General features: G+C 43.6%; 1 protein-coding gene across 2 annotated transcripts in view; it reads right to left on the bottom strand.

The window, feature by feature from the left end:
• Positions 1–24549, bottom strand: part of LOC118377791 (filamin A-interacting protein 1-like) — an 81713-nt gene that overhangs the window by 13346 nt on the left and 43818 nt on the right. For both annotated transcript variants that reach the window (XM_052513928.1, XM_052513929.1), the window contains exons 2-4: positions 23075–23405; positions 22610–22783; positions 21997–22175 (exon numbers count right to left, since the gene is read on the bottom strand). In XM_052513928.1, coding sequence (XP_052369888.1) covers positions 21997–22175; positions 22610–22783; positions 23075–23395 — 674 coding nt within the window. In that variant the 5' untranslated portion in view covers positions 23396–23405. The remainder of the gene's footprint in view (positions 1–21996; positions 22176–22609; positions 22784–23074; positions 23406–24549) is intronic.

The raw sequence follows: 24549 nt of genomic DNA, 5'->3' as shown, positions 1-24549 counted from the left end.
CCTAATTAGAAACACGCCAAACATTTACATGCAACACTTCACACAATCAACAACACAAACATACCGCAACAGTGTATGACACCACTAATCCATAATGTTGGATTGTCTGTAAGACTGTTATTAGGGACTGCTAATCCACTGCTGTCTGGACTTTTATGGCCGGGATTTCAACATGACCGTTCATCTAGAAACGATCCTCACATTTACAGTACATCTCACAATTCACATTTACAGTACATTTCACAATTCACATTTACAGCCCTCTGTATTATCACAGACGGCTCATTGCTCAGTCTATTCTACAGTGTGCCTATCTTTCCCTTGATACCAAGATTCCTCTCTCCACTTCACACAAGCAAAATTATAGATTCACACTAAATAGCTGGCAGCGAACTACACTCAAACTAAGCTAGTACCCAAATGCATTAAGTTCAGCGGGCCAAAATACTGGATATAGCCTGCTAATAGAGATCATTGAGTAAATGATCCTCCCGTATCGGTTCAATGTCCCTATTGTCGTCGGACAGAACATCAGCTGTTCGCTGAAACAATGGAGTTCACAGCATCAGCACGGACGTAACATGACATCAGTCATCCTCGTTAGGAGGAATCAAGGAAACACTGGGGCATTTCCTGTCCCAAAATCCTCTAAATCAGATGTCACAGCTTCACATGGGCGCCAAAGCTTGGTTGCCAAGCTGTAGAAAATAAGGAAATACTGCCAAGACCATATAGAATAGAGATGTCCATGGAAGGCCAGAGAGCAAGGAGCCAAACAACCCCCTCCCTCCTTGTTAGTGGTTTGAAAATAGCAGCAACCACAATGAAACAAATAGGTCATTTGACACGGTGCCATCCAGTTTCTTGAGAACATTTTGTGGTGATAACCCAGATTATACAACGGACCGAAGAACCAAATACTGATGACATTTGACTATGTCATGATCATTCTAGAATTTTTGTAACAATTTATTTGTTCTTGACGTAAACACATTCCTTCATTTAGAATGCCCAATTAGGGTTTGTCTATTTCTGAATCTGTACATTTCCAACACATCCTAGACAGAGTGCTCCCAATCCCAGATGTTCTTCATTGAACATGAAAGTTGGCCACACAAACATGTTCTCTATGTGAAGCATCTGCCAAATTATAAATAGTGGAAAAACAATCCCTGTTTTATGTAATGTCTTGGTACATGAGTCTTCCTCTGATACTCTAAAATGGAATGTAGAGTATTATGAATCAGCTAGATTGAGTGAAAATGTGTGGTTTCAGAGAACCTTTGTAAGACATGATTGGTTCAAGTGACCTTCTCTTGAGACTTGCCAAGTGAATAAAACCAATGTTTCAAGCCACAAGTTCTATACCATATAGGAAGAACCACCATGATCATGAGTAAGCAGACTGTTAGTGCTGTGGGAGTATGCAGACTGTTAGTGCTATGGGAGTATGCAGACTGAGACACATGTTTGCATAATACTCAATCCATGCCTGAGTACCTGACACATATGACATCACTAGTCCCTTAATCAAATCTCTCTCTCTCTCTCTCTCTCTCTCTCTCTCTCTCTCTCTCTCTCTCTCTCTCTCTCTCTCTCTCTCTCTCTCTCTCTCTCTCTCTCTCTCTCTCTCTCTCTCTCTCTCTCTCTCTCTCTCTCTCTCTCTCTCTCTCTCTCTCTCTCTCTCTCTCTCTCTCTCTCTCTCTCTCTCTCTCTCTCTCTCTCTCTCTCTCTCTCTCTCTCTCTCTCTCTCTCTCTCTCTCTCTCTCTCTCTCTCTCTCTCTCTCTCTCTCTCTCTCTCTCTCTCTCTCTCTCTCTCTCTCTCTCTCTCTCTCTCTCTCTCTCTCTCTCTCTCTGAACTGAACTGAACTGAACTGAACTGAACTGAACTGAACTGACTATGTAGTAGGCCAGAGTGAATCTGGGATCCTTTGACCTCGTTACACAATAACCTGGCTGTCTGTGGAGTCTGGCCATCCTGTAGGCTGCTTTAGTTCTACTGTCTCAGAAACAGGCTCCCTAATAGAAGTGTATCAGTGTTTTTTTTCACCATTTCCATCTGGGATTTTAAAACTACTTCAAACACAGACCAGGCTATCAAAACGTCACGACAAGGTAAGTCTACATTAATCACAGACCAGGTTATCAAAACGTCATGCCAAGGTAAGTCTACATGAATCACAGACCAGGTTATCAAAACGTCATGCCAAGGTAAGTCTACATGAATCACAGACCAGGTTATCAAAACGTCATGCCAAGGTAAGTCTACATGAATCACAGACCAGGTTATAATAATTTAAATGCATTCCAGGTGACTACCTCATGAAGCTGGTTTAGAGAATGCCAAGAGTGTGCAAAGCTGTCATCGAGGCAACTCGAGGCTACTTTGAAGAATATCAAATACTTTTTTGGTTACTCCATGTGTGTGTGTTGACAGGGCTGTGGTGTGTGTCTGTTGCCATTTCTGGGTGCAGGTAGCTGATAATAATTACCTCTCAAGTGTTTGGACTGATGCTGCAACTCTGGAGTGCTTTGGAGGAGGATGTTTCTAATGGCTGTTTCACAGGAGGCACAGTGGATTTCAAAGCCTGGGTCCTGGGGCCATTACAGACATAGGTCTTGAGACCTGGGGCCATTAAAAGGTCCTGGGGCCATTACAGACATAGGTCCTGAGACCTGGGGCCATTAAAAGGTCCTGGGGCAGTTACGGACAGAGGTCCTGGGGCCATTACAGACAGAGGGCTTGGGGTCATTACAAACAGAGGTCCTGGGGCCATTACAGACAGAGGTCCTGGGGCCATTACAAACAGAGGTCCTGGGGTCATTACAGACAGAGGTCCTGGGGCCATTACAGACAGAGGTCCTGGGGCCATTACAAACAGAGGTCCTGGGGTCATTACAAACAGAGGTCCTGGGGCCATTACAAACAGAGGTCCTGGGGTCATTACAGACAGAGGTCCTGGGGCTATTACGGACAGAGGTCCTGGGGCCATTACAGACAGAGGGCTTGGGGTCATTACAAACAGAGGTCCTGGGGCCATTACAAACAGAGGTCCTGGGGCCATTACAAACAGAGGTCCTGGGGTCATTACAGACAGAGGTCCTGGGGCCATTACAGACAGAGGTCCTGGGGCCATTACAAACAGAGGTCCTGGGGTCATTACAGACAGAGGTCCTGGGGCCATTACGGACAGAGGTCCTGGGGCCATTACAGACAGAGGGCTTGGGGTCATTACAAACAGAGGTCCTGGGGCCATTACAAACAGAGGTCCTGGGGCCATTACAAACAGAGGTCCTGGGGTCATTACAGACAGAGGTCCTGGGGCCATTACAGACAGAGGTCCTGGGGCCATTACAGACAGAGGTCCTGGGGTTATTACAGACAGAGGTCCTGGGGTTATTACAGACAGAGGTCCTGGGGCCATTACAGACAGAGGTCCTGGGGTTATTACAGACAGAGGTCCTGGGGCCATTACAGACAGAGGTCCTGGGGTTATTACAGACAGAGGTCCTGGGGTCATTACAGACAGACATCCTAGGGCCATTACAGACATACATACGTCCTGGTACTCTTACATACAGATTAGTGAGGAGCTGGCAGGAATAAGCCTTCCCCTGCATCCCAAATGTCACCCTATTCCCTATAAAGCACAGTGCCCTGGTCAAAAGTAGTGCACTATATACGGAATACACACTACAGATGGGCAGGCCCCAAGTGTGGTCAGTCGGTTGAAGAGCACTTCAGCCACTAAGCAGCTAGGGCATCCTATGAGACTACACTGCAGGGGAAAACACACTACTTAGGCTACATAACATGCTCTTTTCCTATAGCTCTGGCTTGCCACGGTCTCTACTCCCTATCCTCAGCCAGTGATTAGCGCAGTGTCTGCTTTGCTCTGGCTTCTTAAACTGTATAGGAAGCACGGGAGAGATAAACAGACATTACTAACAGATCTGGGTCTGCCTGGGCGATCCTTAGATCCAGATCAGCCGTCAGTTGTGTCTAACTAGGGGCAACAGGTAGCGTAGTGGTTAGAGCATTGGGCCAGTAAGGTTGCTCGATCGAATCCCGAGCTGACAAGATAAAAATATTTTGTTCTGCCCCTGAACAAGTTAGTTAACCCCCTGTTCCTAGGCCGTCATTGTAAATAATACTTTCTTAACTGACTTGCCTAGTTAAATAAAGGATAAACATTTAAATATCTATTATTAATCCTTGGCCATATCCTCCTTATCAGGAGTCTCAGGTTAACACAGATCTAGGATCAGATTACACAACCCTACATCCCAACCTTAACAATAAAGATATCTAATTTACAAAAGTTTGGACACACCTACTCATTCCAGGGTTTTTATTTATTTTTACTATTTTTTACATTGCAGAATAATAGTGAAGACAACTAAACTATGAAATAACACACATGGAATCATTTAGTAATCAAAACACTGTTAAACAAATGAAAATATATTTTATATTTGAGATTCTTCAAAGCAGCCACCCTTTGCCTTGATGACAGCTTTGCACACTTCTCTCAACCAGCTTCATGAGGTAATCACATGGAATGCATTTCAATTAACAGGTGTGCCTCGTTAAAAGTTAATTTGTGGAATTTCTTTCCTTCTTAATGCATTTGAGCCAATCGGTTGTGTTGTGATAAGGTAGGGGTGGCATACAGAAGATAGTCCTATTTGGTAAAATACCAAGTCCATATTATGGCAAGAACAGCTAAAATAAGCAAAGAGAAACGACAGTCCATCATTACTTTAAGACATGAATGTCAGTCAATGCTGAAAATTTCAAGAACTTTGAAAGTTTCTTCCAATGCAGTCATAACAACTATAAAGCACTATGATGAAACTGGCTCTCATGAGGACCGCCACAGGAAAGGAAGACCCAGAGTTTCCTCTGCTGTAGAGGATAAGTTCATTAGAGTTACCAGCCTCAGAAATTACAGCCCAAATAAATGTTTCACAGAGTTCCAGTAACAGACACATCTCAAAATCAACTGTTCAGAGGAGACTGCCTGAATCAGGCCTTCATGGTCGAATTGCTGCAAAGAAACCACTACTAAAGGACACTACTAAGAGGAAGAGACTTGCTTGGGCCAAGAAACACAAGCAATGGACATTAGACTGGTTGAAATATGTGCTTTGGTTTGATGAGTCCAAATTTGAGATTTTTGATTCCAACTGCCGTGTCTTTGTGAGACGCAGAGTAGGTGAACGGATGATCTCCGCATGTGTGGTTCTCACCGTGAAGCATGGAAAAAGAGGTGTGATGGTGCTTTGCTGGTGACACTGGAATTTATTTAGAATTCAAGGCACACTTAACCAGCATGGCTACCACAGCATTCTGCAGCGATACACCATCCCATCTGGTTTGCGCTTAGTGGGACTATCATTTGTTTTTCAACAGGACTATGACCCAACACACCTCCAGGCTGTGTAAGGGCTATTTGACCAAGAAGGAGAGTGATGGAGTGCTGCATCAGATGACCTGGCCTCCACAATCACCCGACCTCAACCCAATTGAGTTGGACCGCAGAGTGAAGGAAAAGCAGCCAACAAGTGCTCAGCATATGTGGGAACTCCTTCAAGACCGTTGGAAAAGCATTCCATGTGAAGCTGGTTGAGAGAACTTCAAGAGTGTGCAAAGCTGTCATCAAGGCAAAGGGTGGAATAATATTAAAAAAAAATATTTGTTTAACACTTTTTTGGTTACTACATAAATCTCTATGTTATTTCATAGTTTTGATGTCTTCACTATTATAGTAAAAATAACGAAAAACCCTTGAATGAGTATGCGTGTCCAAACTTGAATAGTACTGTAAGTACTCAATACATGTTAGAATCATCTTTGGCAGCAATTACAGCCATGAGTCTTTCTGGGTAAGTCTCTAAGAGTTTTGCACACCTTGGATTGCACAATATTTACACATGATTATTTTTCTAATTCTTCAAGCTCTGTTGGTTGTTGATCATTGCTAGACAGCCAATTGTAAGTCTTGCCATAGATTTTCAAGTTGATTTAACTCAAAACTAGGCCACTCAGGAACATTCAATGTCGTCTGCGTAAGCAACTCCAGTGTATATTTGGCCGTTTGTTTTAGGTTATTGTCCTGCTTAAATGTGAATTTGTCTGTCAGTGTCTGATGGAAAGCAGACTAAACCAGGTTTTCCTCTAGGATCTTGCCTTTGCTTAGCTCTATTCTGTTTATTTTTATCCTAAAAAAACACCTTAGTCATTGCTGATGTCAAGCATACCCATAACATGATGCAGCCACCATCATGCTTGAAAATATGAAGAGTGGTACTCAGTGTTGTGTTGTGCTGGATTTGCCCCAAACATAAGGCTTTGTATTCAGGACATAAAGTTCATTTCTTTGCCAAAATGTTTGCAGTTTTACTTTAGTGCCTTGTTGCCTTCTTATTTTGTACAGGCTTCCTTCTTTTCACTCTGTCATTTAGGTTAGTATTGTGGAGTAACTACAATGTTGTTGATCCATCCTCAGTGTTCTCCTATCACAGCCATTAAACTGTAACTGTTTTAAAGTCAACATTGGCCTCATGGTAGAATCCCTGAGCGGTTTCCTACTTCTCCGTGAACTGAGGTAGGAAGGTCACCTGTATCTTTGTAGTGACTGGGTGTATTGACGCACCATCCAAAATGTAATTAATAACTTCACCATGCTCAAAGGGATATTCAATGTCTATTGTTTTTTTACCCATCTACCAATAGGTGCCTTTATTCATGAAAACCTCCCTGGTCTTTGTGGTTGAATCTGTGTTTGAAATTCACTGCTTCACTGAGGGACCTTACAGATAATTGTATGTGTGGAGTAGAGATGAAGTAGTCATTCAACAATCATGTTAAACACTATTATAGCACACAGAGTGAGTCCATGCAACTTATGTGACTTGTTTTAAGAACGTTTTTACCCCTGAACTTATTTAGGCTTGTCATAACAAAGGGCTTGAATACTTATTGACTCAAGACATTTCAGCTTTTCATGTTTAATTAATTTGTTTAAAAATAAAAGTGTATTGTGTGTATGCAAATGACCAGAAAACCTAAATGTAATCCATTTTAAATTCAGGCTGTAACACAACAAAATGTGGAAAGAGTCAAGGAGTGTGTGTACTTTCCGAAGGCACTGTAGATCAGACTCTGGACCAGCACCTGTTACCATGCACATGGTATAAAGGCTCTGATCATAAACGTATATGTTGTGTATCAACCTGCATTATTTAATAGTAGTCATGTATCACTCCAGAGACTTGTATTCCAGTCATCTTTCATACGCTCCAGATGGAAACTTCTATATGTCTGATATATGGAGATGACCTGCTCCTGAGCCTCAATGTCTTTCCCTGGCTGTCCTATCCCCATGAACATGAACCCAGGACTGATATGCTAGGCCTAGCTACTGTAGGTAGAAAGATAATTCAGTAAACCTCAAATATGCTGTTGCTAAGCGTTAAATCACTGGTTGCCTTTGTTATTTACGGTTTGGGAAAAGGTGCTAAGGAGGGGAAGCTGCTATTTAACTTGTACAGCCACTCCCTTCCACCCCTACTGCTGTTCTAAGTGTCTAGTGTTCCTTCCAGCAAGGTCCCAGCTTGAAACAATACAGGGCTAGGATTAGTGCAATTAACATACCTGCACTTCAAAGTCGAAAAACACCGGAGCTGCGTTAGATTACAGCTAACATAAGCAACACTTGTTAAACGCAAGCGACTGGGGCTGCAGCGGTAGCCTGGCACTAAAGTTGTTCTTAATATAGATATATCTGTCATTTCCCTCTGCACGCATCATCTATAAACAGTTGTTCAGTGATTATATACAGCGGAAATGGTTTCCTAATCCATGGTTTCGTTATTTTGCGATGCAACGGTGGAAGAATCCACAGGCTATGTCCCCGCTTAGGAAGTAAATATGCCCCCCGTGACACAACTTCATCGCGTAGCTATTTCAAAACAACCCTGGACCGTGGGGACACTTTTCTTTCTCTTCTCTGGAATCAATTCTGTAATTAGATTTAAACATGACTTGTTCTACAGAAGAAGTAACCAGCATTAGAACACGACTTTTACTTTAACCAGACACCCAAGAGAGAGCCAGGTCTCAAGAAGACGACCCTATTCTACTGTACATCTGTTATGACCCCGACAAGGTGGGGTCAGATTGTGGGCTGTTCCCATGAATAGGCCTCTGATGGCACATTAAGGCACATCAATGACAACCAAGGGATCGCTACAGCATCACTTCACATGCTTTATTACAGGACTTGTCCACTCCCTAATCCTCCCTAGACCCTGCCTTATCATTCAGCTGGCTAGTCAGGGTTTCCGTTACAGCAAGCCAACCAACTGCTAGCTGGAGCTCTGGGTTGAACCCACTGGCCTAGACAACAGATAAAGATGTGAGTCTGTGTGTTGACCAGGAATGTAAATGATGGTGATTGGGGCTTTAGGCGTGACACTGGAATTTACTTAGCAGAGACTCTAGACGGCAGATGACAGATTTCTTCTGTGGTGTGTGTGTATGTGTGTGTGTTTAGGTTGAGATTGTGGCTCATTGTGTCTGACTGAGAATGACATCATCCCCCGTCCTGGAGCTTCCATAAGGGATGAGAGGAAGAAGAGATGGGAGGATGGGAGGAGGAGGGATGGAAGGATAGGAGGGATGGGAGGATGGGAGGAGGGCTGTGGTTTGGGATCCTGGTTAGTTGGAGAGAGTTCACTCTATTGTCTAGCTGCTTCCTGTCCAGGCAGCTCAACTCTCATTGAGTGTCTGAAACACCCCCATCACCACGGCCATTATCTCTCCCTCATTGAATTCATCAAGCTTTCCTCAGCATGAGGCCTGTAGGCCTGATAAACAAGACATGGTGGATGTCACTACTACAGGCCCATGTCAGGGACTGGCTGACATACTTAGTGTTGACTTATTAAATGAGAGCTTCCCTTGCACTCACGACTCACACGGCCCATGTTGATGCCGTCATCGTCTGGGCCAAGTGTTCTCACCTCAGTGACAAGACACAACAGATGGTTTGGATCTGTCTGAGCCCTTGGGTCTCTACAGTGGGAAATCTTGGAGAGATGAGAGAGAGAATTGTAGAGTGGCCAAACTAGCCCAGCCCAGCCTAGGCCATCTGGCCCCTCCCAAGTGTGAAGGAAGACGTATAGAGGAAGACTTTTAGGTTTGATATAAAGGTCAGCCATTGAGCCTAGAGCAGAGTTACTGTAGTCAAGTTAATGCACGTTGTCTACAAACAGTTATACCCACAATTTCAAATAGGATGTTCAAGTTTGGACACTTCTACGGTGTGGCGGTGCCAAACGGAACCGATCCGAAACTTTACTGGCAGTCACAGAGCCTAAAAGCTACATCAGATTTGGTCTTTGTTATTTTGGGTAATCATAAAACTGCCAGTAATACAAGGGAGCTTGAAACGTGAGATCATTATGTTCTTTGTTTTAACAATGAGTGTGCTTTAAAATATGAGGTCATACTATACTTATAATAAATTAGAGATCCAGGCACAGTGTTTATGCACAGGGTTTTAATATCATGTGCTTGCTTGTCCACATCGTTCCTACCTTCTCTCTAGCTACATACTGAACGTTTATGAGTATTGAAAAAAAACATTCCCTGCTGTCATCCTGAGGATATAGAACAGGGAGGAGCAGGTGGAGGAGGAATGATGTGTAATGTCCTCAGTCTAACACTACACTTGTAAATAGGATGATAATGTCTTGGTATGTGTGGTGCTAACTTGTTGCCATGGTTAAAACTACATCTGGATCCCAAGTTGCAGAAGTACTGTAGTATCTATGGTACATGGTAACAACAAACGTTACAATAGTATTCTACGTTTCAGTTTACGGGCCTACATTTTGTGTCGATTGGAACCATTTTCTTATGACTTGAGGCAGGCTGAAATATTGAATACAAGAAACACAAAAATACAAAAAACTAACAAAAGACTGTAAACCCCTTGATATAACACCACTTCAACCAGCAGCATCCCTGATAGAGACAAACAGTGTCAGAACCTGACTTGTGTTCAGCCTCCTCACTCTGACATTGATCCTCCCCAGTTCACTCTCTCACTAAGCCAACTCTATGGCCTCTTCAGGCAACTCTTTTATTACCAGAGGATTACCTCGGGGGTGACCCCCACACATTTATCTCCAGATATTGGCTCCCTTTGCTCTTGCTGCTTGATACGGTCTGCCAATATGTTTTTATGTGGAGGGAGAGAAAAGTAAAGTAAGGGGGGAGTTAATAGTACTGTAGATATCTGATCCTGTTCACTTCCCCCTGGCCTCATGTGCTGTTGCTGTATCCTTTAATGTTACACAAATTGCCCTTTCAGGTTTCTCTAAACTGTACCACTCTGAAATGCTCATAACATCAAGAGAATAATATGAGATCTGCATCAAACACCAACATTATACGATAATCACACACAGTGTGTTGCTTATTCGTTCATGTAGAAAGGTACAATGGCTGAGGGTAGAACAGGTACTTGATTATTCACATGAAATGGCTGCTCAAAATCAGTTGTGCCAAGGACGGATTTGCTAACCACCATTTTGTAATTAGATGATGTTTCTGGGGGGGATGTTGTTTTTCTATAGTGCTGCAGTTGATGGAAGTAGTCTTTCGAGTTGTGTGGCCTTTAAAACTACTATAATTAGCCGCTCCAGCCATTGGGCCTTGCTGTATTCTTGTTAAAATTGACTGAGAACTGGTCAAGTCTCTGGATTCCTGTCGTAAAAAGCCTGGATTTTGTTTTATGTTGAGCCATGGGTATTCACACAATTTGAATTGCGTTTCTGTAATGTTCTCCAAGAAGCTTGGTGGGCTTGTAAAATGTTAAAGGGTTTTAATTTAGTGCTTTTACACCTTGTCCACGTGGCTTTTGTGAACAACTTACATTAGTCCGGTTGTCTTGTATTGTGTGTCGTTGTGCTGCCATTGCAAGTGTTGCATTTTTCAGTTTTGGCATTTTGAATATAGACAGATTTCACAATCGTCTTCATTCCTATGACCTTTAGAATAAATGGAAAAGGTCTTCATCAGTCTTTACAGACACCTGCATTGGGCCAAGAGAAGAGGAGGGAGACATTTCAGACACTACAGAGTTTCTTATTTTCCTGGTTGAAACAGCTCATCAAAGCCCCCAAGATGCATTGTGACGGGGTGGTCCCTGTGACAGCTCTTCATTGTTTCCTGCCAAACACCAAGTCTAGTTTTACAGTTTGGTTTCTATATCATGACTTGACATCCGACCACCTTCAGTCTCGACAAGTTCTCCCAAGGCTTCAGGATATGGCCTTGAATTAATCTCTCGCATTTTAACCACAAACTATTCATCTGTCCCATTGTAACCACAAACTATCCATCCGTCCCATTTTAACCACAAACTATTCATCTGTCCCATTTTAACCACAAACTATCCATCTGTCCCATTGTAACCACAAACTATCCATCCGTCCCATTGTAACCACAAACTCAACCCCTTGTCTCAGTTTCAGCCAGTCTATTCTTCTTGGACTTGCTACATTTGAAAGTCGACACTTGTAAATTCCCTGTGTTAGTGAGGGTGGGTGGGGACATGTTAGATAACAGTTATTAGCAGACTGACCTAGCTTGCCTCTAACAAAGGGCTGCATTCACACCAAACAAGTAAACAAACTTGATGGCGGACCGTGTTGAGTCTGCGTCAGCAGCCGAATTCCCGTCAAGGAAAAGTCAATTGAATCTCCATCCCCATAAATGTTAGTAATGAACAGTTACCACCTCAAAATTAGCCGTTTCCTAACTCTTTGTGCGAGTTACGAGGTCGACTTTAGATTTTACACAAAGTTAATAAAACTGTGTGTACACACAGAAGTTGGAAGTGTGTACACCACATTACCTTCCATGTTGATGGGATAGCCCCATGAATAATAGCAGATACAACTCCAACTGTGACTCATTGAGGACGTAACACAACATGGCCTTGGAACATTGCTCCTGGTATATGGTGAATGCTCACGTATTCTGTGGAATAGAAGTGATCTGAAGTAAAACAAATCAAATGACATTTTATTTTGTCACATGCGCCGAATACAACACGTAGACCTTACCGTGAAATGCTTACTTACTTACAAGCCCTTAACCAACAATGCAGTTTTAAGAAGATTGAGTTAAGAAAATATTTACAAAATAACAAAATGAAATAAAAGTAACACAATAAAATAACAATATAGGGTCAATGTGCGGGGGTACAGGATAGTCCAGGTCATTTGTACATGTAGGTAGGGGTATGGCTTAGAATTCATTGGTGTTTGTAACAATACAGAGTTGTATTTTTACATTGTTTAACTAGGCAAGTCCGTTAAGAACAAATTCTTATTTACAATGATGTCCTACACCGGCCAAACGCGGACGACGCTAAGACAATTGTGCGCCACCCTATGGAACTCCCAATCACGGTCGGTTGTGTTACAGCCTGGAATCGAACTAGGGTGTCTGTAGTGACGCCTCAAGCAGTGCCTTAGACCGCTGTGCCAATCAACATTAAGCAACACACAGCACTTGGCATAAACCATTAGACCTTACATCAGGGGCAAGTCATGTCACAGAGAAGCCCCTGAACTCTGGTTGTTCTGAGCGATCCAGCCCCCTGGCTTGTACAAAACATGTTCATGTCTCTTTTGGCATGTGTTGTTACTGACTGCTGAATGTCATTTGACATGTGTTGTTACTGACTGCTGAATGTCATTTGACATGTGTTGTTACTGACTGCTGAATGTCATTTGACATGTGTTGTTACTGACTGCTGAATGTCATTTGACATGTGTTGTTACTGACTGCTGAATGTCATTTGACATGACAGAACACAGAATGACACAAGATTGCGAATAAAATTCCTCAGAAAAGATTTACATGAAATGCCACTGTGATTACGGGCAGATGCCATCAAAACACAAAGAATGTTTGTTTGCCACATCCCAGTTTGAATGAAATGTTTTCACAATTCAGCCAGACAGAGAGAGAGCCGTCCGGCCCGGAGAATGGAGAATGCATTCACCTCGACAAGAGATTTCAACTGGCAGCTCTGGGCTCCTTTCCCCCCATAATTCACTCACTATCTTGACACCATGTTGGCGGGAGAGCATGAGCAGCTCCAGCACATTGTACAGACAGACACAGCTGCTGCTGCCAGCCTCATAGACGTCATGTTCAAGTCTACGTCCAAAATGGCACCCTTTTCTCGTTATAGTGTGGTATACTTGGGACCAGGGTCCATAGGGCTCTGGTCATAATTAGTGCACTATATAGGGAATGGGGTGCCATTTGGGACGCAGTAACCTTCAAGCTGTCAGTCGCTTCCTTCCAGCCTGACAATATGAAAAGAACTTCCTTTACCCGTGTCGTGCCAGCCATAATTTAAGAGGTACTGTGTGGGCTATCCACTCAAACAACTGCTACAGAGAGAGAGAAATCAGATCGCTGGTAAAAGTATCCTCAACATGTCATTCCTGGCATTTTTGCTCCTCTGTTGTAAATGAAGACTCGTCTTTTCTCATCAGATTCTATGGAGGCAGAACATGGGGAAGACATTTCAGGCATACTGGTGTGTTAACTGCTAGATTTCCTTCCCAAAGTTCCATTTACTTTTTGGAATACCTCTGGGGGAGTGGAATGAAACCCTAATAGCTGGACACACTTACGCAAGGGAGGAATCCATTTATACAAGGGACAGTGACACAAACTTGGCAAATCATAACTGGGCTTAAATTCCCTGAAAGTTGGAGAGTTTTATACAGTACATCAAAATGCAGGAGGATTGGAGTGGGAGGCATCGTTCATTATGCAAAGCACTAATGTGCTTAATCATCCAAAGTAATACACTCTCTCTCTCTTTTTCTGTCTCACAGGGGGAAAATAGGAGCTGAGAGTAGAGTATGTACTCTGTGGTCTGCCAGGCTAATAACTGCATTCTGTCAGAGATATGTAATCACACGACGCCATACAATGACGGCTCCCGGACCTAATAGGCCCACACATTTACAGAGGTAACGGAGAAACGTCTGACAGCTCTGCACACTGAGAAAAGCACTTACATGTCGTAAAACGTCCCTTTAATCATTATGTCCTAGGTTTTAGTTATAGTTCACCTCCTAGACACATTACTGGTTGAGGTTCAGCTAGGTACTGTACTGTAGTAAAAATATGGCCATCATTATAGATCTTGTGTATTGAGTACAGTGCACTAAAAGTGTCCATTAGCTTTTAAGGTTTTTAACAGGCTTTCTCATCACAATATGTAACCTGGTGGGATCTGCTTCAGTTCTATTAGAGGCAGACCATAGTGGAGCACACTGATCAAAGCGTTGGTCTCATCATTGTCACGTCCATGGCTAGACAATTCTCTCACTATCTTGCAGTAGAGGAGGAAGAGGGACTGTTGGCAGACTAGTCGGTCAGGTCACAATCAGGAAGCAGCTCACATTTTCCAATCGGTCCAAGGCCACGCCTGTGTGACACAATTACAGTGTGTACAGGTGTGGGATCCTAATTTGACCAGTTTCTCACAGCAGGAACGTAATCCTGCAGCAACAGGACATGTGAATTATTATGTGGATTATAATTAAATGGACATTTTTGTAGGGGTTGATGCATTTTTCATAAGGGAAAATCAAGTCTGAAATGTCAAAGTGGAAATGACAAACATTAGAATTATTTTTAAACGTCCCCTGGTTCAGGTTTTAGGTTTGATTTATTCACACTAAAGAAAATAAGTGAAAGACAAAACAGTAGAGATAAAACAAAATGGTAAAAACGGTGTGCAGGTGAGGTATGAAGCCCAAAAGGGTTTATATGAAAACCAAACCATAACTATAAGTACAGCAAAAACAAGTTTGCAACAGGGTGATCAAATGAACTGTAAAGACAGAAAAGAAGAGAGAGAAGTGGATTTCCCCTTCGGTTCCATATTTAGTTTAGTTTGTAGCTTCAGCCACCTCAAGAGGATACGTTTCTACCTGAATACACACTGTATCATGTGAACTGCCATAAAACATATATACAGGCCTTTCAAGTTCAGACAAGAAAGTATTCAGAGAGGAAGTCATAAAACAAACCACATTAACTACAATAATCGTCTAACAAGTCTGGTTAGTAGGTATGGTCTTTTCGTACGAAAAAAAGCAGTATTCTTGTGAATGAGAGTTTTCAGAGGATGAATCTTTGGACACTGACACAACTCTCACACTTGCAGAAATTCTAAATTCACGGAGTTATATTGGCTGAATCACTTAAGCCAAAATTTCCTCAGTCCCTATTTCCCAGAAGTGGAAGGTCAAAGATGTACTGACACAACCGGAGCCGAGTTCCAGCCCGTTTTGTTTGGACAAAGCACATCGAGGGGAGTCTGTGTCATCTGTATGTTTAGAAGGAGTTGATGAATATGTCATAGCTGTGTGATGATTCTGGACCTCACCACAGTTCCTGTGGTTGGGCCTTAGAGCACACTACTACACACATTTCAAACAATGTCTCCCCTTCAGACATGGAAAACAGAGTTTGCTTACTGCAAGTGTGTGTGTGTCTCTGCTCTTCTCCTTTCCAAGTCCATGACCTCTATGTTTGCAACTCTTTCCACATCAAAAAGCAGAGACAAACGATCATATAACATTTTTTACATTCCAATTAAAGATGGTTTCATGTTTCTTTTATCTTATTCCTTGCTGGTGATAAACATTTTGCTGGCAAGTCCCAACATTCTGTTATGTTTTCTCTATACCTTCAGCCCTACACTGAAATTCCAAACAGGAATGTACAGCATGTTCTACCAACTGAGCTACAGGAGGACCACTATAAGTCTAGCAAAGCATTCTGGGAGCCATGGCAATACAGGTGTGCTATTCCTTTATTAAAGTCATGACCAACTGTTAAGAGTCTTGGCTGGATGCGCTTTAATAAGTGGTCCTTCTGTAGCTCAGTTGGTAGAGCATGGCGCTTGTAACGCCAGGGTAGTGGGTTCGATTCCCGGGACCACCCATACGTAGAATGTATGCACACATTACTGTAAGTCGCTTTGGATAAAAGCGTCTGCTAAATGGCATATATTATTATTATTATATTATAATCTAATTGGTCAGCAACAGATGATTCATCACTCTGCTGCCTCTAGTAGTTAATGAGAGAGTAATAGCATCTAAAATAGATAGTCAAGGTGTGACAGGGGATCCTACTTGTGCCTGTACCAGTAACAGCTGGATGATAACTTCTTAAAACATAGGTGTAGTCATACTGAGAGAGGTATGCTGTTCCTGCTCATATATTATAATGAATTCATGGAAGCAGATCAAAACGCCCCAGTGTTCTATCTTCGAGAACTGAGAAGGATCTGCATCCCAAATGGCACCCTATTCCCTATATAGTGCACTACTTTTGACCAGAGCCCAATATGCGGCCCTAGTCAAAAGTAGTACCCTACATAGGGAACAGGGTGACATTTGGGATGCAGGGTAATAATAAGCATCACAAGGAATGATGGAATGGCAGTGGAATGTTCCAGATGCACCTGAATGATGTAATCATGACAGGGTCAGTGGACTGGCACACTGAGCCCCTGTGTGTGAGATGGGACTGTAGAGATGTAGAGAGAGAACACCTATCCATCTTACCAGGCTGTCAAACCAATGACCAGAGCGCTACTTTTTCATGAGAAACAACATTTCTGTCTAAAGGTATAGTCACCCACTAACAAGAAAATAAAAACATCCAGATTTGCATATTAACATATTAGTCAACCAAATTAACCTTTCACCTTTCAAACCCAAAAGAGACAGAGTGAGCTGAAGTGCCTCGGTGCCGTACGTTACACACGTGTTGAAGTCATGTTTCAGGCAACATCTGCTGATGGTTAGAGTGCTCAGTGCTACTCTGCTCTCACACCCCACTACTGCCACACACAAACACACTGTACACTGTAGTGAGGTCCTCAGGCCTGGACATGGCTCGATAGCCAATTAATCAGAGGGGGCTGCTTGACCTCTATCAACCCCCCCAAACCCCCTCTCCCCCAAACCCTCTCTCCCCCTTAACTCCCAGATTAACATGCTACATGAGCTTTCCAGGACCAGGAAGGGTCACCCAACAGTTGGAGGCGCAGTGCCAAAATAAAGAGGGAGAAAGAGACAATGAGAAATGAGAAAGAGAGGAGGAAATGAAGGGAGAGAGAGCGAGAGAGAGAGAGAGAAGAGAGAGAGAAGAGAGAGAGAGAGAAGAGAGAAGGGGAGCTCTGGTGTCTCGTCTGTTCTTAAATCCCTACACATAGCCCTCGTAGTATGTAATCACACTCGCTGCTTGCCAGCAGGGTCCAGAAAGGAAATGACTGCATCCAGCGAAAATACATCATACAACAATGGATTAACGGGCATGAAATGAAAAACTGGTGCTGCGCAGTGCTCTTCAAAAGGGTGAGCTATGGCCAAGCTTTAGTGCTGAGATCACAGAGGCTATTGTTGCTCTCTTCAGACCAGTGATAATTGGTTTGTCCATCTACATTCTGTGTGTTCTGAGGTTTTCCTGTTTTTTGTTTCTGCCCCTTGTGATTATTTTTGGGAATGGCTGTCTCCAGAACAGAAGCTGCCACACGACGTATCAGGTCCTGAAATGGGACGACTACTACTGTTAAAGTATTTATTGAAATCCTTTGGGGAATTATTTTTGCTGGAGACATCCAAGAGAGTCAAAGAGAATGTGTTTCCATTTTGAGTAAAAAGGTTTATGATGGTTTAAAGAAGCCTTTTTACCCCCTGGTTCATGTCCATGTTTGGTCCAAATGGTAAACACAAGACAAGACAGCAACACACGTGACAGTCTGTGTACGTGCTGGTGGGCTGTTGAATGCCAATACCAAGTGACTCTACTGTTTCTTTGTCCAGGTCCAACTTTATTTAGTGATTTGGTTTGGCTTGAATAAACACTGTTCGTCATACATGCTACTTATTAAGTATTAAATGACACAGTCTTAATGGAACAGAGCCCTTCAGTAATCTTAAGGGTTGCTGACTCTCTACACATTTGATAGTTTGTAACAGCATAGGATAATATCATAACTACCCAGAATTCAGTCATGTAAAAAGAACCAGTCTTCTGAGGATAGTCTAGACCAGGTATTCCCAAACGGGGGTTCCGCGCAATGCCGCCGGGTTTACGCCAAATACAAATGTGTTTCACATTTTTATTAAATTATAATTGAAAACTCTTCACATTTTCAAACAGTCCATTTGTATTTTCCAACGGGGCTATACATTTGATTGAGTTTTTTTTTCTCACCTGAGTAGCCTCGTTTCACTGCCAAAAATAAAATTAAACCATCTAGTGTTCAGCGAAATAACAATACAATGTCAAATACAGGTAGCCTAGTCAAATAATGAACATCCAATCACATTAACATTGAATCACTCTCGCGGGAATTCCACTAACAGTCCATATGTAGCCAAAACGTAGCTGCTGCTCATTCCGTTTGCTTGAAAATGGATAAATGGTTAAAAAAGTACGGCCTGCGTCCATAGAGACACATACAAGCTCTACTGGTAGTACTGCTACTACCAGCAGTACTACACCTGTCGACAACACAAGTTGCTCTGCTTCCACGAGCACATCCAATGCTAGCATCAGTAATTCTACATTTGTTGTTAGCCCAGGTAGCATGGACACTGACAGATGTGAATCTGATGCAGCCGAAGAGCTACTGCACTATCGAAGAGGCGCAAATATGATGAGAACAACATTGATTTGGGTTTCACTTATATTGGGAGTAGTGCCTTTCCTCAGCCACAGTGTGTTATATGTGCAAAAGTACTATCTCACAACTCGATGAAACCTTCACTCTTGCGCTGACATTTTAAGCTACTGGACAGCTTTGTGACATCAAATGGACTTTAGTGGTCAAGATGTGTTGGTACTGATGGCGCAAAAGCCATGACAGGTTGACATAGTGGAGTGGTAACGTACGTGCAAGCAGTTGCTCCCGACACCACCTGGGTACACTGCAGCATCCACCTAGAGGCTCTTGCTCCCAAAGGAATGCCTGACAGCTTGAAGATGTTTTGGACACAGTGACTTAACTTTGTTAAAGCAAAGCTCCTGAACTCTCATGTATTTTTTGCACTAAGCAATGATGGGCAGCGACCATGTAATGCTTTTACAACATACAGAAGTGAGCTGGTTACCAAGGAGCAAAGTATTGACACATTTTTTTAAATTGAGAGACGAGCTTAAAGTTTTCTTTACTGACCATAATTTTCACTTGTCTGACCGCTTGCATGATGAGGAGTTTCTCACACGACTGGCCTATCTGGGTGATGTTTTTTCTCACCTGAATGATCTGAATCTGGGATTACAGGGACTCTCTACAACTATATTCAATGTGCGGGACAAAATTGAGGCTATGATTAAGAAGTTGGAGCTCTTCTCTGTCTGCATTATCATGGACAACACACAGGTCTTTCCATCATTGTATGATTATTTGTGTGCAAATGAACGGGCAATGTCAAATGTGATATAGCGAAGCACCTGAGTGAGTTGGGTGAGCAATTACGCAGGTACTTTCCCGAAACGAATGACACATAAAACTGGATTCGTTATCCCTTTCATGCCCTGCCTCCAGTCCAGTCCAAAAACTCACACTCATTCTTATGTTTAATAAATGCATTGTATAGTGTGTGTGTGGCAGGCTTACAATTATGGCAAAAAACAGCATTTGAGAATGCGCTGACCCTGGTGCTAGAGGGGGTACGCAGCTGGAGGTTGAATGTTTGAAGGGGTACGGGACTATGAAAAGTTTGGGAACCACTGGTCTAGACAAACAACCAGGGATTAGATGAGGTAAGACAACACCTCAGAGACACCCACCTTTACTCTACCCTTGTTCCCCAAGCACTTCACTTGTTGCTCTAGTTCTGCTCCAGCCGGTCTCTGAGCGAAGACAGATGACGAAGGCAGACGTAGAAGAAAACCTTCAGCTCTACTTTCTTTACAGTTTACTCACTCAAACCCAAATCTGGATGTCCTCTAGTCTACAAAGCTATGGCCAAACTTTAGTCATTACCATGGCGACCTGACATCTTGTTGAACATGCAGTATGATTAATGCGCTTTTCCTCCTCGGCCATTGTGTTCTTCCTCTCACGTATAAATCTTTCACCTTGTTCTCACAGAGTAATTAACGTGAACCCTGGACGGAGGGATATTTATCATGGCACTTCAACACTTCCTGACACACTCCTCCGAACCGTGACTGAGCCCAGTGCTGCAGGCCCAGGCCGTGGCCGCCAAGCCAAACACACCGACCAACCCAGAGAGGTTCTGATAATGCGGTCATCATAATTAGGGCACCTCGCTCTGGACCGGGCTGATGGCCAAATCTCTCTCTGAAGTGATTTGGTGGACGTGTGAATGAATCTGGCTGAGGCAGCAGGGGCGGCGAGAGGGAGAGATGGATGGAGGGAGAGATGGAGGGAGAAGGTCATACTATACCTGTATGGTACAGTCTAGTCCGTTTTACACAGATTTACAATGATAGATGTCTCTACAGGAAGGCATAGCCTCAGTCAGAAGGAGAACTCCCTGTTAGGGCTTGAAAGTTCTCTGTCAGGGTGGATACACTTCAGCCAGATCTCTCACACTGACTGACATTGCCATATAAAGACATTACTATTGACACAGAGAATCTGACAGAGTACGTATTTGCAGAGAGAGAGAGAGAGAGAGAGAGAGAGAGAGAGAGAGAGAGAGAGAGAGAGAGAGAGAGAGAGAGAGAGAGAGAGAGAGAGAGAGAGAGAGAGAGAGAGAGAGAGAGAGAGAGAGAGAGAGAGAGAGAGAGAGAGAGAGAGAGAGAGAGAGAGAGAGAGAGAGAGAGAGAGAGAGAGAGATGTTGCTTATAACAAGGGCAAAGGCAGTTTAATTTTGGGCCAAGTCATCGAGTTTGACTTCAACACACCGATCTGAACGCTATGGTCGAGTTTCTAAGTACCAAAATGAGTCTGGGTCATGTTTGAGTTACGACACAATTAATGTCTATAATAGGGGAACTCTGTACTCTGTCAGATGGTCTGTTAATGTGTATAAAGTGTTCGTTTTGGACATCTCCTTGGCATGCCCATTCATTTGCTGTAATATTATACATAGAGTATATTACAGTTCAATTATCACAGTTGCAGAACCCTGGATGAAATCTAAACGTGTGTAAAACGGGGAACCTTCAAGAAAGTGTTTCTCTGTATGTAACTACAGTCTGCTATTCATAATGTCCTTCTAAATTCCAGGTAAATACAAGCCAACCGTAAAGAACACATATTACTCTAATATCTAGCCTACACAAACATCAGTAGGAGTCTGTCTATAGCAGCTATTCAGGGTTGGGTTATTGTTCTTTGGAAGCCAATGAGTAAAGTTTCTTCTGGCATTATGCATCACTCTGTCGTCTTACGACATCATGTCTCAACACAACCTGGGTTATAATACAGCCACGTCATTTATAAGGGGATTACCAATCAAAGGCAACCTGATACTGATGTATTGAATTATTTATCAAGCGTTTGGTTTTAAGTCCCTCCTTTCTATGTGAAAACAGTAAATACAAACCATCCATAGAGGGTTTGGCATGTAGGTGTTCATTTCAAGATCATTCATTCAACACCTTGAGGAGCCTTTCCGAGGAGCGTGCTCTGCTCTTGTGTGTGTGTGTGTGTGTGTGTGTGTGTGTGTGTGTGTGTGTGTGTGTGTGTGTGTGTGTGTGTGTGTGTGTGTGTGTGTGTGTGTGTGTGTGTGTGTGTGTGTGTGTGTGTGTGTGTGTGTGTAATGTGTGTGTGTGTGTGTGCGTGCATCCGTGTGTGTGTAAATATGTGCATACATGCGTGTTTGCCTGCCTTTGCGCATGTATGTTTGTTAAGTGTTGAGAAACAGCAGCAAACAGACCTTTCTCGTTCCTGCTCCAGCAGGTTGGTGAACTCGTCACTCTTCCTCATGAAGTCTCCATGGTTCCTCTTCTCGTCGTCCAGCTTGTACAGGGCGCGCTTGTGGGACTGCTCAGTGAGCAGCAGCTGCTCCAGCATGCGACGGTGGGTCTCCCTCTGCTTCTCCACCAGCTTGTCCAGCTAGGAGAGACCAGAGCGTTTACTGACCACTCCAAATACACTTCCTGTCACCTCTATGTGAGGTGATATCGGATGTATTAATGTATGTTCAAATGTGATTGTCCAGTCATGAGACAAAAACACAAAAATTGATCTTTGAACCTACAAAGTAGCTACTTCATATACATTTTAGCAGACTCTTATCCACAGCAACTTACAGGAGCAATTAGGGTTAAGTGCCTTGCTCACATCAACAGATTTTTCACCTAGTCGGCTTGGGGATTCGAACAAGCGACCTTTCTGTTACTGGCCCAACGCTCTTAACCGCTAGGCTACCTGCCGCCCATATACTGTAGCTGAAGTCTCAACACTTCCAAGTCGTCTTATCAGGGTGCTACACTTCACTGACCCCAGACTTTACTGAGCTGCTGTATTGAATGTTGAGACTGTGCTACCTCAGCCATGGGCCTCTCGTAGATGTCCTCCTGGAAGGTCTCAGCCTTGCTCTGGACGGTGTCTCTCTGCAGGGCCTGAAGGACCTTCTGTGGGGTGACGAACCCATACTGGGCCTCCAAGAGGGCCAAGTCAATCTTCTCAGCCTTCAACACCGTGATCACCTCGTCTCTGGCCTGTGGTAGGGGGGAGAGAGAGAGGGAGAGAGAAGAGGACACAATTCTATGAGCATGATAGCTAGACTACCCATGGATCAGTATTACAGAGAAGCATGTCCTATAGCTAGACTACCCATGGTTTAGTATTACCAAAAGCTAGACTACCCATGGTTCAGTATTACAGAGAAGCATGTCCTATAGCTAGACTACCCATGGTTTAGTATTACCAAGAAGCCAAGTGATCTGCCTCTCCTCACCAGATAACCCAGAACCAGCCAAACCCTGGCCAGTCCCACAGTCTCTCCTCACCTGCAGTTCTCCTTCTAGCATGGAGAGAAGGAACAGAAGGTCGTCTCTGGAGAGGTCCCTGGTCTTCCCGCCTGCTGCCTTCTCCCTCCGACTGTTACTGCTGGCACTGCCACTCCCACTGCTGCCACTGCCCTCATTTTCCTTCCTCTGGACAGTGCCTGTGTTTGTGCCTGTGTCATCGGGGGGCTCCCTGTGCCTGGCCCGTCCTGCACCCCTGCCCTGGGGCCCCTCAGGTTCTGTGGCCCCCCGCTGTGGTCGTGCCTGGTGCTGAGCCAGCTTGGCCTTTGCTGTGTCCTCTAGGCTGCTGCTACGGGAACGCATGGTTTTTTACCTGCAGGGGGAACAGGAAGGAACATAGTGGAAGGAGATTGATAGATGGGTTGGGGTGGGGTTGGGTGTAGCCGTGGGGTAAAGGGTTGGTGGGTTGAGGCAGGCGACAGCTGTGTGAAGGGAGTGATTTGTTTTATTCAGCCCCGAAGCTCAGTCGTCCAGGCTCTGTATCATTGTGTAAGACTGTGGTTTGGTTAAATCACTGACTCATGACAATGATGAAGTCATGAATGGTCCAACAGTCTTAAGCTCCATTCACTGTGTCATTTATCGTTTTCTGCGTTATATAGTACCGGGAAAGGTAAACATGCACCTTGATGAAAAAGTGATTGTGAATACAAATCCTTAATAGGCATAGGCCAATCTCTGTTCTGTGTGTTTGATCTGAGGATGAAAAGAAAAACGCCTTGAATCATTCATTACATCACCAGTTGTATTAGTGGCCTGGCTGACAGTTTATGAGTAAGAGGGTTAGCTGTTTGACTGCATATGTACACACGCAAGGCACGGAATGATTCGGGGATGATGTCATCGCCGCAAGCAGCAGTCTGCTTGAACAGATCTAAACTCAGAGATCTGGGCTCCAGGCGAGAGCAGAGAGCAGCCATGTCCGTTAGTGAGGGTTTGCTTACACCATCACAATGCACTCGTCCCTGGAGGATAGCGTGTAATTCCGTAAACCTTCAGGGTTCTGTTGACGAGTAAACTGTGCCACAGTAGACACTAAAGCAATCAGGCCCTGTTTGGCCCTAATGGATTGCAGCTATTACTCACAGTTAGTCTTGCAACATTTGAGCTGTTCAAATAGACAAAGGGCACAGCTGGGATCCAGGTCGACAAGGAGCTGGTTACGCAACACCTCTAAAGAGTTCAACCCGGGTCACTGTCTTTGGCTGTCCCCATAGGAGAACCCTTTGAAGAACCATTTTTGGTTCCACGAAGAACCATTTCCACAGAGAGTTCTACATGGAACCCAAAAGGGTTCTACCTGGAACCAAAAAGGTTCTCCTATGGGGACAGCCAACCCTTTTTTCTAAGTGTGTACTGCCAAAGTCCCAAGTGAGTGTATAATAATATCTAACGATCTCTTTGATTGACTGTCATGAGAGCTCAGATATGCCCCAGTGTTCTCTGCTCTGCTGTGT

The sequence above is a fragment of the Oncorhynchus keta genome, unplaced genomic scaffold (genome assembly GCF_023373465.1).
Source record: "Oncorhynchus keta strain PuntledgeMale-10-30-2019 unplaced genomic scaffold, Oket_V2 Un_scaffold_14384_pilon_pilon, whole genome shotgun sequence".
Taxonomy (NCBI): Eukaryota; Metazoa; Chordata; class Actinopteri; order Salmoniformes; family Salmonidae; genus Oncorhynchus; species Oncorhynchus keta.
The sequence above is the reverse complement of the archived record's forward strand: the minus strand, read 5'-3'. Positions and strand labels throughout refer to the sequence as shown.